Raw genomic sequence first — 12,610 nt, forward strand, 5'->3', positions numbered from 1 at the left:
AACGTTCCATTTTACATGCACAACTTGGAAAATAGCTTGCCTAATGTAAATCTTTTTAATTTGATATCTGAACTGATGGCAGTGCAGATAGCAGTGCCTGGCTGCTTATGTTCTCCCTTATGTGCTAGCGGTAACCTTTTCTTATAGTAAAACTGGGAGTGGGATAACCACTATATTTTCATGTTCTGATATTCCAAACGTGGTGGTTTTGGTTGAGATCACGTCTTCAATTCCTTCTGCTCACTGTCCCATCCCTTTCAATTAAGGAAATATTTCAGCCGCAGAATGGAAAAAAAGTCACGTGGTATTGCTGTGGTCCAACAGTATATGATGCTTCTCACATGGGACATGCCAGGTACTGCAGTTCCTAATTTTGATGCAAGTAATAACATTGCATACAGTAAGAAAGGAATTAAATAGGAAAATATATGCAGAATTGCTCAGAAGGTAATGCCTCCTGTTAATTCCCATGGACACTCCAACAGATACAAAGAGCACACTAATACTAGTAGAGCAAATTCTCAGTTTTTCAACATAGTCACAACCATCAGTTTTGTGTTTTCGCCAATGATGAGCAAGAGCCTGCATGCCATGCTCATAACTATCTACACCAGCAGAGGTGACCTGCTGTTGCCACTGCTGAAGTGCACCACTCACCGCCTCACTGTGCTCACATTCATTGCCTTGTCTCCAGAAATGTTCAGCAAGCGTTGATGAATGTCAGTGGGTGCCATTTTTCTGCATGGTGGAATACAGTGACACACCTTTCCTTCATCCACGCTTCCACGTCTGACGCCATTTTGTCAGACTGCCCCTCCGCTGCCATCCATCACATGGCACTAAAATACAATGGGAAGGTTCAACCTGTGTTGCAATACCACCAACATCCACCTCTGACGTCATGGGCCAAGATAATAAAATAGAAGGCATTACTTTCAGAGCAGCCCTTGTATTTTATTTAGATGAGTGTCTTTCTGGAAAGTAGTTTGTCAGACTAAACTCTTGAGATTTAGGGTTAGAAGTATATTCTGTTATTGTGTGGGGAAAAACTTTCCAGTATAAGGAAAAGTTGAAACTGCTATAGCAGTATTGGCTGAGGTTAAAGTAGTTATTGCATGAAATAGAAGTATGTTCAAGCTGTTCATTTAAGAAAAAATGATATCTTTTTAGGTCATACATCTCATTTGATATCCTGAGAAGAATCTTAAGGGATTATTTTAAATTTGATGTTTTCTATTGTATGAATATTACGGATATTGATGATAAGGTATGATTTTTTTAAATTGTAATCTAAACTACTAAGTTTATGCATGGAATTCAGAGTGTAATTGCCATTTGATAAGCCAAGATCAATTATATATACTTACTAAGGCATTTGTTTTAGACACAAAGTCACTGATTTTTCTTTTTTCTGAAGAAGACTTTGTTCTTGTATGCAAGTGAATGCTTTTATAAATCATGAGCACTAAGCATTTTACAAAGATAACTTATTTGCTTGTTTAACTGCCTGTTGTTGACATATGTAATTTGTTGAGATAGCAAATTTGCTGTCTATGGTGTTTGATTTATATTACTGCATGTGTTTCTTGTACCTTGTTAAGTACGTAGGGATTCTGGAAAGCATTGATGTTGAGTAGTTTATTTACTTTTTCTCTAACTATTGTGTTTCTGCTTTGCAGATCATTAAGAGAACAAGACAAAATTACCTTTTTGAACAGTATAGGAAGAACACATCAACACCAGCTCAGCTACTTGAAGATGTTAAAACTGCCTCAGAGGTGGGCTCAGTATTTAATCCCTCATAGTATATTTAGTTCTTACTTAGGAACATAGCAAAGTATCTAAAGAACACCCCAGACGTTGCTGCCTATTTAAACTTCATGTATGCTTATGTTATTCTATTAAACTGACTCCACATAAATAAGAAGTGTTACTGAAACTGTGTTTCACACTGGTTTTTCTGTTGTTCTAGAATTAACAAGAACTATTTATAAAACTTGTTTGTCTCTGGTTGAGTACTGTATGTGTCAATGTGTATAATGTTTTGGGTATTGGGGGAAAAATAAAACTCTTGGTTGTTTATTTGTTAGAATGCAAACTTCAAAAGTTTTTAAATGGTGGTATGTCCATAATCTTTTAAAGCTGTAGATACCTGTGAGATTTCTCTTCTGTACCACTGATGATGGCCTTTGAAAGAGCAAAAAGTCTCCAAAGTTTCAGGGATTTAATAAATTGTGTATGTTGGATTAAAGGTGGGGGAAGGTAATTCTCTAGTCATTTTAGAGCTATGGATCACAAAGAGATTATTGGTCTAATGAATGGAATATGGGCCTAGGAATTAGGTAGCCTGGAAATTTTGCCCAACTGTCATTGCCTAGCATACCCTTTAAGCACAGCATTTAATCTCACTGTGTTTCACATTGAAGGTTCTCCATTTCAGATTTGGGATAATTAACTACGTAATTGAAGTGATCAACTACATAGAAAATGAAAATTATTAATAAAAGTACTTATGATTTAGTATTTTATAATGGTTTTAAAAAAACCAATTCAAATGTGAAGTAAATTTTTATGCTAGTGAATGTTCACCTTTGTTTCTGATGAGAAAGGTGTGTTTCAATAGTCTGATAATGAAGCTATAGGATAATTTATTATCACAAGCAAGGTGCTACATGGCTAAGTTAATATGTTGTGTGTGGAATGTAGCCCCACTGCACTACAAGTTGCTTGTTTTTTTAAACCTTTTTTTGATTGTAGCTCTTTTCAGTTAAATTAAGTGAGACAACAGACCCAGATAAAAGGCAGATGTTGGAAAAAATTCAGAATGCAGTGAAGTCTGCTTTTGACCCTCTACAAGAAGCTGTGCAAGCAAAACTCCCTGCAGAAGAGATCAGCAGATGTCATGAGGTCAGTTTGAGCTCCTTTTAGAATGATTTTTGTTATGGCTTTGAAAATAATATATTGCTTGTGGTAATTCCTGAAACAATATTGAATATATACCAAAGATTATTCTAATTAGTGACAGTAATCCTGTTGACTTTCTTGGGCTTCAGTACTGTTCCAGTTACGAGTCAGGCAATAAAATAGCTAACTTTTAATAATTGGCTTCTGCATTCCTCTTCTCTTGCTTTCAGATTATTCCTGATTAGCAGTGCAGGAAGCATAGGGTATGTTCCCTCTTGCTGACATATCTTAAAAAAACAAAACAAAACACAACAATAGAAAAAAAAGCTACTATTGAATCAGGTGATATTATAAAAGTATATTGACCAAACAGAAAGCAGTTAAAATTTACCCAGATGCTACCTTTTGAGCTGAAAGTTGTTGGTTTTTTGTTTGTTTGACATCTCTTAGTATAGGACAGAGAAATATATCCGTGTTAGAATTCCAGTTGTTCAGATGCTTTTCATTGATGTGCACAGTGTAAATTGTACATGTTTATTAAAGTGACTGATAGCAAAACACATGACGTTACCACTTGCATTCCTTTCTCTGGTGTTTTATCTGTACATATGAGGGACAATAAGATAAAAATGTGATTACTTTGTATTTGTACCCAAATATCTTCTTCCTGGAGCAAATCTCACTGTTCGGGATAAGACCTTTTTACAGAGTTTAAAGAGAACAAGGCTTTGATCAGTTGCACTTATAATTACTGTTTTATAGATACTGTTGGAAGAAGCCAAAGATTTACTGTCTGACTGGCTGGATTCAAAATTTGGCAGCCAAGTGACTGACAATTCCATATTCTCAGAGCTCCCCAAATTCTGGGAAGGGGAATTTCATAAAGACATGGAAGCTCTCAACGTAAGTAAATTAACTCTTTTCTGTTTTGAAAGTGTGTATGCCATGCCTCATAATACCCAGAATATGGTTTACAGTGCAGGTCCCTAACTACTTATCAAAAACCTTGCGTTTCAACCTTATAGATACTTTTTTTTTTCCTTTAATTTTTTATATGAATACATAGATTAAAAAGTTAGCACATACTCTGTTTCTATCCCAGCAATCTTAGAACAGTTGTGCATGTTACAAGTGCCAATGGCAATCAGATCAGATCTAATGCATGTACTCCATCCCTTCTTGATCTGAAATGGCCTTAAAATCATTAACCGATCCAGAAATTTCAGGTATCCTGTTTGCTGCATGGAAGAGCCTTACCAACCTACTCATCATTGACTACATATCATTCTTCAAATTGTTTGGTGGCAACGGCAATCAAGTGCAGACTTATGTGTTACAGGTGAAATACTGAGTCATGTGCAGTGGGTCAGAATAGCAAAAGTTTGTTTATTTACTTCCAAATCAAAGTGGCGTGCTGCCTGTTGTGACAGAAGTGCAGTATGCCATCTCTTGCAGCGTTGTATTGTTAACATGGCCTTAGAGGCTGAGAAAAAATTGCCACAGCTCATCTAGCTCATCGTTGCAGAACAGAGGGCTTAAAGTAGGAATCAGATTCTACTGCCTTTTAAGCAGGTCACTTTGTGAGTATATGATACACATAAATATATATACATACAAATATACACTACATATATGTATAAAATGCTATTTTTTACTTTCTTAGGTCTTACCTCCAGATGTTTTAACGCGGGTTAGTGAATATGTGCCAGAAATTGTGGCATTTGTGAAAAAGATTGTGGATAATGGTTACGGGTAAGCTTGCTACTGAATGCCTTTGTGTGTTTATATTGTATCAGAGCCAGAATGATTGCTTTCAAAACTCACTTTGAACTCTGTTCTTTGTTTTCATATGGAATGGTATTCTTTTCCAAAAGCAGCATCTCATCAAATAAAGGCATTTCAGAGTCCTTTGTGTAAGACCTGTGTTTAACCTGATGAAAATTTGCTACTCAATACTTTTAATTTTCAAAAGGACAAGTTAGATTATTAAATTAATAGGGTGAAATCCTTGTTCCTTAAAATAAATAATCATAGTCCAAATCACTTAAACTGAGTTTGACTTACAGTCTTACAGTTTTGACTTACAGGGGTTTCAAAACTATGTCCCTGAGTGGATTGCTGAATATCAGCTGTAAATAACATAGATTAAAAAACAAACAAACAGAACAACAAATTATTTTGAAATTAGAGCCTGACATTGTCTCATGCTTGAGAAAGCTGGGCTAATCCTCTAGAATTTCCTAAGTATCATGATAGATTCCTGATGGAAATTTTTGAGTGTTTTTTCTCTTTTTGGCCTCAGTTTTTCAGTGCAGGTATGTTTTTACTGTGAAAAAAGCAGAACTGTTTCAGTTGTCTTGCATGTTCTTGCTTTAAACCTACATTTTTCTTCAAAAGAAGAAAAAAAGGAAGACGATTTGTATTGAACTATGAGCGCTCATTGTGATCCTAAAACATTTTTCTCAGGCTTCATCTCACATTGGCAGTAGAAAAAAAATCAACAAAGCAAAGGGGAACAAAAAACAAAATGGGCTCCAAAACAAATACGATTCTTTGTTATATTATCGCAAAATATTAAAAGGGATCAGGAATGTTGTGTATATTTGTTGGGACTGTTAATTTGGCATCTCACCTCTTTGAGAACTTTAGAAAAGATGTTCACTTTCCCTTCAGTGAGTTTTATTCTGACATTCAGTGGCTTATCTGAATTATTTATGACAATGCCATAAAACTTAGATGAGATTTTAGCTCACTTTAGCAGCACCATACTGTATGTGGGTTTACGAGAGAGAGTAAGAAGGTTAGTGATTTTGAGTGTACAATTTAGTCTCAGGTCTTGGTAGAAAAGTAAGCTGTGTAATTATCTGAACTTTTCAGGTATGTGTCCAATGGATCTGTATACTTTGATACTGTGAAGTTTGATTCCAGTAAAAAACACTCCTATGCTAAGTTGGTTCCTGAAGCTGTGGGTGATCAGAAAGCTCTTCAAGAGGGTGAAGGTAAAAAGGGGAAATAACATTTACATAAATTGCTCATGTGTTGATCTCTTCAAATGATTATTGTCTATTTTATGACAAATATTTGTTGATGATGTTTTTTTCTTTCTAATTCCTCTCTAATACAGAGAATTCTTGTTGTATTGAACTAAATCCAAATATAGATCTTTTGATTAGACCTACTGCAACAGTTTAGCTTAAATAATGAGTTTTATCAAGCATTTTATCTATTCTTAATGTTGTGCAATTTTAGTAGAAATCATCCATAAAATGTATCCTAAGTATATTAAAAGATTTTTTTATGTTGTGCTTGTAGGCAGAATTAAGATAACTATCAATATCTAAGAGACAAGACATTTAATCACATTTGATATTTTTTTTCTTGACTTAAACTCTGATAGCTGAGATTGCCCGTGATGTGTGAAATAAAAGGTGCTAGCTTAAGCTGCCGTCTTAGTGGCAACATGAATGCATCGTTGCCACCGTGCAAACAAGCACAATGGTCTGCTTTTGCAAATAGAGACTAAAACAAAGTGATTAATGTAACTGAGACCACACATAGGCTTAGATTGCTTGCAGCTTAGCTGCTTTGACTTATTTGAGATGATTGCCCTGACAGATGATGTTATTTTAGCTAGCAGAGGGAGCAGAAATGGTGAATTTCAGAAACTGCATCTGATGTAAATAGATGGAAGAAAAATACTCTTCGTGCTCAAAGTGCATAGTGACAAGAAATGGAAGAATGATATTGCAAGTATCTCAAGCTGTGTGTCAGAATTGACAAGTGTATCTTTGAGTTTCATTTAGTTTCAGGCTCTCATGTGGCAAGTGGTATTGTTGACAAGAGACAGTTTTTGACAGTACTGCAGAAATGGTAAATTCTCTTGTTTTAAAGATGTTATAGCAAGACCACCAAACAAGTGATCATAAAGAAATGACAGAAACTACTATGCGCAGCATCTGTGGTAGCAACAAAACAATAAACCTGTAGATATTGAAGAATTACCAGCCATTCTGTGTAGCAACTGAGGCAGGGGATGTAAAAGATACCCTAGGACTGCGTTGTGTGCATATTAAGGCAAGTTAGTTAGTCTTGATTTTGGTACTTCTGATTTTGGAATAAATTGGTTTCCCAGCCTTATTTATGTGTGAATATGAGATTTCTTTATTTCTGTATTTCATTTTCTACAACTGGAACACTGGAATTGTGCCTGTAGAGATAATGCAGATGAATGTCGTGTCAAAACTTAGAAAGCAGCACAGCTGATACTTGTTGTCAGCTTTCCTATCAACTAAATATTAATAAAGAAACCCGAAGAGTTAACAAAGTTAATTATGAGGAATTTCAAGGGCTGAGTATTTTATCTTTCTTTCCTTTTTTTTTTTTTTTTCCTCTCAGCCTCATTCAGTGTCAGTGAGGCCAAAAATCAATAATAATTGTGTTAAAACAAAATTGAACTATTTATATATATATATATATATATATATATATTTTTTTTTTTTTTTCCTTTTGAAAGGTGATCTGAGTATCTCAGCTGATCGCCTATGTGAGAAGCATTCTCCAAATGATTTTGCTTTGTGGAAATCCTCCAAGCCAGGAGAGCCCTCATGGGACTCTCCATGGGGAAAGGTAAGCACATTACAAGCAGGGTTTAGATCCTCCACACCTTATTAAGTAGCATGTTTTATATTTAACAAATACTATGGCTCACTTCATATAAATGTCTAGATTATGAGGATCTTGTATTCAGTTGTAAGTTCTATTGCTGTAGTCATTCAGTTACTTAGAATATCTATCTGCCTGTTCATCATTTTTTAAACAGAATTCAGCACGCAGACTTATGATGCCTGTTATTGGTCAGTCATTTATAATCTTTATCTCCAAAGATTTTTCAATTCTCATTTTTCTTAGTGATGAAAAATCAGGAGGATAATCAAGGCATCACAGATGTATGTGCCGTGTTTGATATTCAAGTCCAACTGTATACGTTTATAAAGCTGAGTCTTAGCTGTTCTGTTTTTTTTTTCTTTGATAGTACTGTATCTCATTTTCTCAGTGTAACTGCTTAGGGGCAGAGCAGTGAGATGGGTGGGAGAGGAAGACAGGTTGTCAGGTAACACATTTGTCTTCACAGGGGCGGCCAGGTTGGCACATTGAATGTTCTGCAATGGCTGGATCCATTCTGGGAGAGTCGATGGACATTCATGGAGGAGGGTTTGATCTCCGATTTCCTCACCATGACAATGAGCTGGCACAGTCTGAGGTGAGTGAGCTGTTTGTCACTGGCCTTTAGTTTCTGCAGTGATAAAGCTGTCTGCTTTGCTGTGACTGCAACCCACGCAAATCTGGTTTTTTTTTTCCCTGCTTTATAGCTTTGTTTTTTGAACTTTAATATTTTAATTTTTCTTATTTTTTAATTTGCATGTATTTTGTATAACCATCCTGGTATTTTCCTCCCTGTTTTATTCCTAAATTATCATTATTTAGGTTACATGTGTACACAATGTTAAGTCTTTTGTGTGTGTGTGTGTGCTTGTTTTTCCCTGCAGGCATACTTTGAAAATGATAACTGGGTGCGATATTTTCTGCATACTGGCCACTTAACAATAGCAGGCTGTAAAATGTCCAAATCTTTGAAGAATTTTATCACTATAAAAGATGCACTGAAGAAACATACAGGTGAAATTTAGTTTAGAATTTGAATGTTTTTGATATAGTTTGAGTGCTGTGTGGTAATTGAGGCTTATAGTGGAGTTTCCAAAATTGGCTAAGTTTAAGTGTCTTTTTTCCTTCAATAACTTTAGAATAGCTACTCCAGTTCTCTTTGGTATTATCTGTATGGATAATAGAGTTCTCCCTTTCTTTAGTAGATATATTAAGAGCAAGGATATTAATAATTGCTATGTTCTTAGCCATGACAACATTGGAGGCCATAAAAAACTTTAGCTTATTATTATGATTATTCTTCTTGTTTATTTTGAAACTTCTAATAGCACGGCAGTTACGATTGGCTTTCCTCATGCACTCTTGGAAGGATACACTGGATTATTCAAGTAATACCATGGAGTCAGCTATTCAGTATGAGAAGTTTATGAATGTACGTAAGCTTTCCTTTCCTCCTTGAGATGTTAATACTTCCTGAAGCCATAACATATTTCAGGCAATAGTACCCAAGGATGCATAGGCCTTATCCCCAGAAGGAGTTTGCTTTCTGTGTTGATTGGGTGGATCTTACAGTATTTCTGTAGAACATTCAAGTGTTTCTACTGAACATTTAAACCATACCACAGGCAGCAACATTTCTTTGCAAATGGGTGCTTTTTCCAAGTTTTGTCAAGTCTGAGCATCTTGCCACTGAAACACAAGATTAATTTCTTACTTTAGCTTGCTTAAAGGACTCAATCCGACAGACATTCTCATGACATGTCTATCAGATCAAACTTGACACGAATATAGTTAAGGGGATATATCATTATTACCTTGTCTCCTCAACTAATACATCGAACTTCTGGCTTTATGCCTAGTAGCTGTAATGTGAGTGGCTGGGCACAGTTCTGTTCCCTGTGTAGTTTGGAGCAGTGATTTAAGCGTGCATTACCTACAAGGAGGCTGTCTAGTGTTCTGTTGTTTTTGGTCTCCAGGAGATCGATTTTTGGTCTTCAGGTGAAGATGTTCTGCTTTTAATATATAAAATATTTGGCTTGGATCACAAAATAAATGAAAATGACTTTTCTCTAAACTGGATGCCTGTGTGGGGGGAAAAAAAAAACAACCCACCTTGCTATAAAGCCATTTCTATTTTGGTTTCCATTCCTAGCTACACAAAGAAATCTGCCATAAAAATTGTTGTTTTTTAATTGTTTTCTGAATGGTATTGTATTTAAGCAGCTTAACATTAGGGTATTGTGTTGTATCATGCAGCAGCAGAGCAACAACTGGTCTGACTATGATTTACAGTTACTTGAAAATTGTGGGTTTCCCTGTTGTGACAGATGCTCAGTAAATCCAGGCCAAATTAGTGTGGAAACTATAAGCTTTATAAGGCTAAGTAAGAAATAGTGCTTTTTTTCCTTCGTAAATATTGGTTCTTTATAGTTTAAACAGGATTTCAAATATGTTCTTCTATAGGAGTTCTTTTTAAATGTGAAGGATATTCTTCGAGCTCCCACTGATGTGACAGGCCAGTTTCAGAAATGGGAAAATCAGGAAGCAGAGCTTAACAAAAAGTGAGTTGAGCATTCTTACTTCTTCTATGAATAACTTTATGTAGCTGCATGTTTAATTTCTTTTTTCATTGCATGACTTCTGTATTTGGCAGCTTTATGAAGAATAGATGAAATTGTTAACTTCAGTTTCATTTATGTGAAGTACACAGGCATTGCTCATTGTCCTGTTTGTGTAGGGAAATGGAGCTACTTTGTTAGATGTCATTTCCTTCAATACGTGAAAAGTTGTCTTCCTATTTGAGAAGTGACTGATAATTTTGAATGCAGTATTTACAATCATAGAAATAACATTTTACTTGTTTCAGAGTGCAGTGACTAAAATGAGACAAACAGAATTTAAATGACTTGACTACCAGCAGGGTGCCAGTATTTGAAAATGTGCCATTGAGTGGAAAGAGGGAGTGATATGAATATTGCAGTCTTTCACTTATATTCTCATATTATACTTAAACAAACTATATTGCTTATAATGCTAACAAGTTCTCATGTGACTTTTTTAATGTATGAAGTCTAAATAAAAACTCCTTTCATTGCAGTACTAAAATTTGTCATAGTTTAGTTCACTGTAGTGAGGAGAGGTGTTAAGTCCAAGTATGGGTGGTTCTGTTTAGTAGTGTCCTTGAAAATTCGTTCTTCAACTTGGGGGAAAATTAACTGAGAGGTCAGAAGGAAAGGACAAAGAAATAGGATAACAGTATATATCGTATGGATATTTTTTGTCTCCTTTATTCACCACTTCTTGTTTTTTTCTCAGAAAAAAATGTTGTATGAAACAGTAGTATTCCTTGCCTGATGAAACAGTACTTTATATACCATATTACTTATAAATTTATAGCCATGATAAATGTCTGCAGTAATTTATTTCTTGTAGTTGCTTCATAACAGCTTTGTAACGCTTGTCTTTGTAGAGTGTTAGCTTTTAAATTGGTGTTCCATATTAGAACACTGCTGAACAGAATCCTAAGCTGCTATGTACGGATAGGAGATCAATACCAGGTGCTAAATAGGCAATTTGTACTGCTTTTAGTACCTGATATTAAAAGGTCAGTTTCTGAAGATGCACTTGATGTAATTTATTTGGTTAGTTGTTGCCAATTAGATTATTCTACCTGCCTTTGTCTATAGTAGCAAAACAGCTGCACTGTGATGATGCTTTTCTCTCGCTCATGCTACAAACGTGAATTCTGACCAGATTTAGGTCCTCTTCCATCCTTTAACAGAAGTTCTTCAGAGTAGCTTGCGGATACTTTTGGCATAAATATAAAAAAAGTGTTTTTCTTCTTAGTTTTTATGACAAGAAGGCAGCAATTCATGAAGCACTCTGTGACAATGTTGACACTCGCTCTGTCTTAGAAGAAATGCGTTCGTTAGTCAGTCAGTCCAACTCCTATATTGCTGCAAAGAAATCTGCCAGACAAATGCCAAACAGACTTCTTTTAGAAAACATCAGTTGCTATCTCACTCAAATGCTAAAGGTATGGTATAGCAAGAGGTAAAGTTGCTACTGTGCTGTGCAATTTTAACTGCTGTATTTTTCAAACATGTAGGGATCTGTACAGTTTTCATTTGTCTTGCAGGAAACTAGAGATCTGCCACACTCATCTCAATCAATCCTAAACTGTAGTGCATGCTGCAGCAGGAAAAATTTGGAGTCCTTTATATTAAGTTACATTTTCTGCTAATGTTTTGTTCAGTGGTGCAGAGTCCTTAACACATGCATGCAAACTTAGACGGTAGAAGAAAAAATGAAGTCAGAATGTCAAATCTGTCAGCTTTAAACATAAATCTGAAGGCCAGTGCTTTATATGCGCGATCAATTAAAAAGCAAACCAAGATATACTGTTAATAAAGCAGTAAAATGTGGGTTAAATGAACTAGGTGGCTTCAAAACATTAGTATGTGTGACTTTGCTCAGTCTTCATGTATCTGTGACTTGATGCATACAATTTCTTCTTTTTTTTCCCCTTTCTTTGTTTTCCCCTCAATCAGATTTTTGGTGCCGTAGAAAGCGATGACGCAATTGGTTTTCCTGTTGGAGGAAATAGTCAAAACATAAATGTAAGTGAAGGAACAAAGTACGGTACACAAAATTACCGCGTTCTTTTGAAAGTCTAAGTTGGTTACAGTGATTACGCTACTGATTTTAGCTGAGTTACTTCAGATGCAAATATTGCAAGCAGAAAAATATAATTAATTGGCATAGGAAATAGGATTTTTCATTTATGAGACTTGCTTTTTTAATAGGTTTGTTTGACTTAATGACAGACAAATTGTACAGCAACCAGAGGAAGAATTATCTTGTCTTCTGAATGATGAATCTGTTTGAGAAACCACATTAGCTGCAGACAGCACATGATATAGCATAAAGACTCATTACAAGGATTTGTGTATTAAGTAGTTTCAAAAATACAATTATACTGATTAAAGTTCCTTGTGGTACACCAAAAACCAGCCTGGAGGCAGCTGGAGTTTCATCCTCATTT

General features: G+C 35.4%; 1 protein-coding gene across 2 annotated transcripts in view; it reads left to right on the forward strand.

Annotated features, from left to right (window-relative positions):
- Positions 1-12,610, forward strand: part of CARS1 (cysteinyl-tRNA synthetase 1) — a 35,101-nt gene that overhangs the window by 8,853 nt on the left and 13,638 nt on the right. For both annotated transcript variants that reach the window (XM_052694565.1, XM_052694564.1), the window contains 14 exons: positions 267-355; positions 1,171-1,267; positions 1,680-1,778; positions 2,758-2,907; positions 3,667-3,807; positions 4,568-4,656; positions 5,782-5,903; positions 7,418-7,530; positions 8,036-8,164; positions 8,451-8,580; positions 8,895-8,998; positions 10,030-10,127; positions 11,413-11,602; positions 12,117-12,185. In XM_052694565.1, coding sequence (XP_052550525.1) covers positions 267-355; positions 1,171-1,267; positions 1,680-1,778; positions 2,758-2,907; positions 3,667-3,807; positions 4,568-4,656; positions 5,782-5,903; positions 7,418-7,530; positions 8,036-8,164; positions 8,451-8,580; positions 8,895-8,998; positions 10,030-10,127; positions 11,413-11,602; positions 12,117-12,185 — 1,620 coding nt within the window. The remainder of the gene's footprint in view (positions 1-266; positions 356-1,170; positions 1,268-1,679; positions 1,779-2,757; positions 2,908-3,666; positions 3,808-4,567; positions 4,657-5,781; positions 5,904-7,417; positions 7,531-8,035; positions 8,165-8,450; positions 8,581-8,894; positions 8,999-10,029; positions 10,128-11,412; positions 11,603-12,116; positions 12,186-12,610) is intronic.

Source organism: Tympanuchus pallidicinctus, unplaced genomic scaffold, assembly GCF_026119805.1.
Source record: "Tympanuchus pallidicinctus isolate F22 unplaced genomic scaffold, pur_lepc_1.0 scaffold3, whole genome shotgun sequence".
NCBI lineage: Eukaryota > Metazoa > Chordata > Aves > Galliformes > Phasianidae > Tympanuchus > Tympanuchus pallidicinctus.